The following is a 1521-nucleotide window of genomic DNA, read 5'->3' on the forward strand; positions in this document are numbered from 1 at the left end:
CCGTTGGTTTGCTTTGAAACATGTTAAAAACTTTAAAAAATCAATCAACAAAGTTGAAAACGCGTATGTTGGGTGTATATTTGGTTGCCTATATCACCTGACAATAATTTATTAGTATCCTTACTTCGAAAACGAAAAAACCCTCAAAATATTAATAAAAATGATTAAAATCATAAGATTTCAATAAATCACAAACATATTTAACGTTTTTTGTTTTAAAACAAGTTAAAAACGTAAATTTGTTAAATAAGAATATGTTGCGTGCATATTAGGTTGCCTATAGTACCTACATTTGTTTGTATCCTACTTTCAAAACAAACAAAAAACCTCGAAATATTCATGAAAAATGATTCAAATCGAAGAAATATCGCAGAAATTCACCCGAATTTATCATACTGTTGATGATATAAAGAATTTCGCGTTACGGTAAGTTAATTATAAACAAATTAACAATAAACTACATTAATATTAATCAATTAAGTATTCGTTTGATTGATGAAACATCTCCGGACGACGAAGATGTTTCCACATTCAAATGGCAGCAGAAACGCTTTTCGCATCAAGAACGCGAGAGATTTCAACGCGCTGAAAACTGCCTCACCGATTTAGACAAAGAATATCATCAACAAATTTTAAAAGAAACCCGTCGGGGACGTGGAACACAACATTCAATATCCACAATATTTTCTTATGTGGAAAAAGACGGTCACACGCCGCCAGAGATAAATTTTACGCGAAAAAGTCGCAAAAATCCTGCGAAACCCGACAATGAAGATATCCAACATAATATGCTGAATAAAATGATGGATAAGTTATATCTACACTCGAAAGATGAAGAAACTGACGCAGAAGAAGAAGAAAACGAAGAGAAAACTAAAAATTTTGATTATTTTGATCTTTTAAGTGAAAATATCAAAAACCCAGTGTTAAATATGGATTTTTCCGATTCTACCGAAACGAAAACATTTTACATCATGGCGGACTTCGGAGAATATTATAATTCAACATGGCTGCCATCCGAATACATCCTCTGCACAATAAGTTACAATTCCCAGTCAAAAATGTTGAAAATCACGCCGGATTTTACGACTTTCGACGGTTATCAATTGAAAGTCACATCGGACGAGACTAAAACTTATACTTATTTCATCGAAAACGCCTCACTTGATGGTGTAACACGAAAAAACAGCGAAATTAACAAAGAAGTCTTAATTCTAAACCAAGTATACTTAAAAAATATTAAATTTATCACTAAAAATCTAATAAATTACGTGTTTTTAAGATGAATTCATCAGCAAAGACGAATATCACGCATCTGCAGCTCGAACATTTATCCTGGAACCTTTCCAAGGACACAGCGTACATCCACGTGGTCCTGGAAATCCTCTCCGGATGGAATTTCGAGAATGACAATGTCTTCGTTCGTTATTGGCTGGTTTTGAACGGCTGGCAGCTAAAAAACGTCGAAAATTCGAATGGGGATAACTTACAGGGTGTTACCATAGCATCCAAGTCCTGCAC

At 33.9% G+C, this 1521-nt stretch overlaps 1 protein-coding gene across 1 annotated transcript; it reads left to right on the forward strand.

Moving 5' to 3' along the window:
* Positions 1-305: 305 nt before the first annotated feature.
* On the forward strand, positions 306-1516 carry LOC135803008 (tectonic-like complex member MKS1; the record flags this gene model as incomplete). Its single annotated transcript, XM_065316639.1, has 3 exons — positions 306-426; positions 482-1223; positions 1283-1516. Coding segments are annotated over exons 1-3 (1056 nt in total), but the record flags the coding sequence as incomplete, so codon positions are not given.
* Positions 1517-1521: the final 5 nt, after the last annotated feature.

Source organism: Atheta coriaria, unplaced genomic scaffold (genome assembly GCF_025399875.1).
Source record: "Atheta coriaria isolate IRGN ID8LTWV9N9 unplaced genomic scaffold, Caltech_Dcor_3.1 contig_118_pilon, whole genome shotgun sequence".
Classification (NCBI taxonomy): domain Eukaryota; kingdom Metazoa; phylum Arthropoda; class Insecta; order Coleoptera; family Staphylinidae; genus Dalotia; species Dalotia coriaria.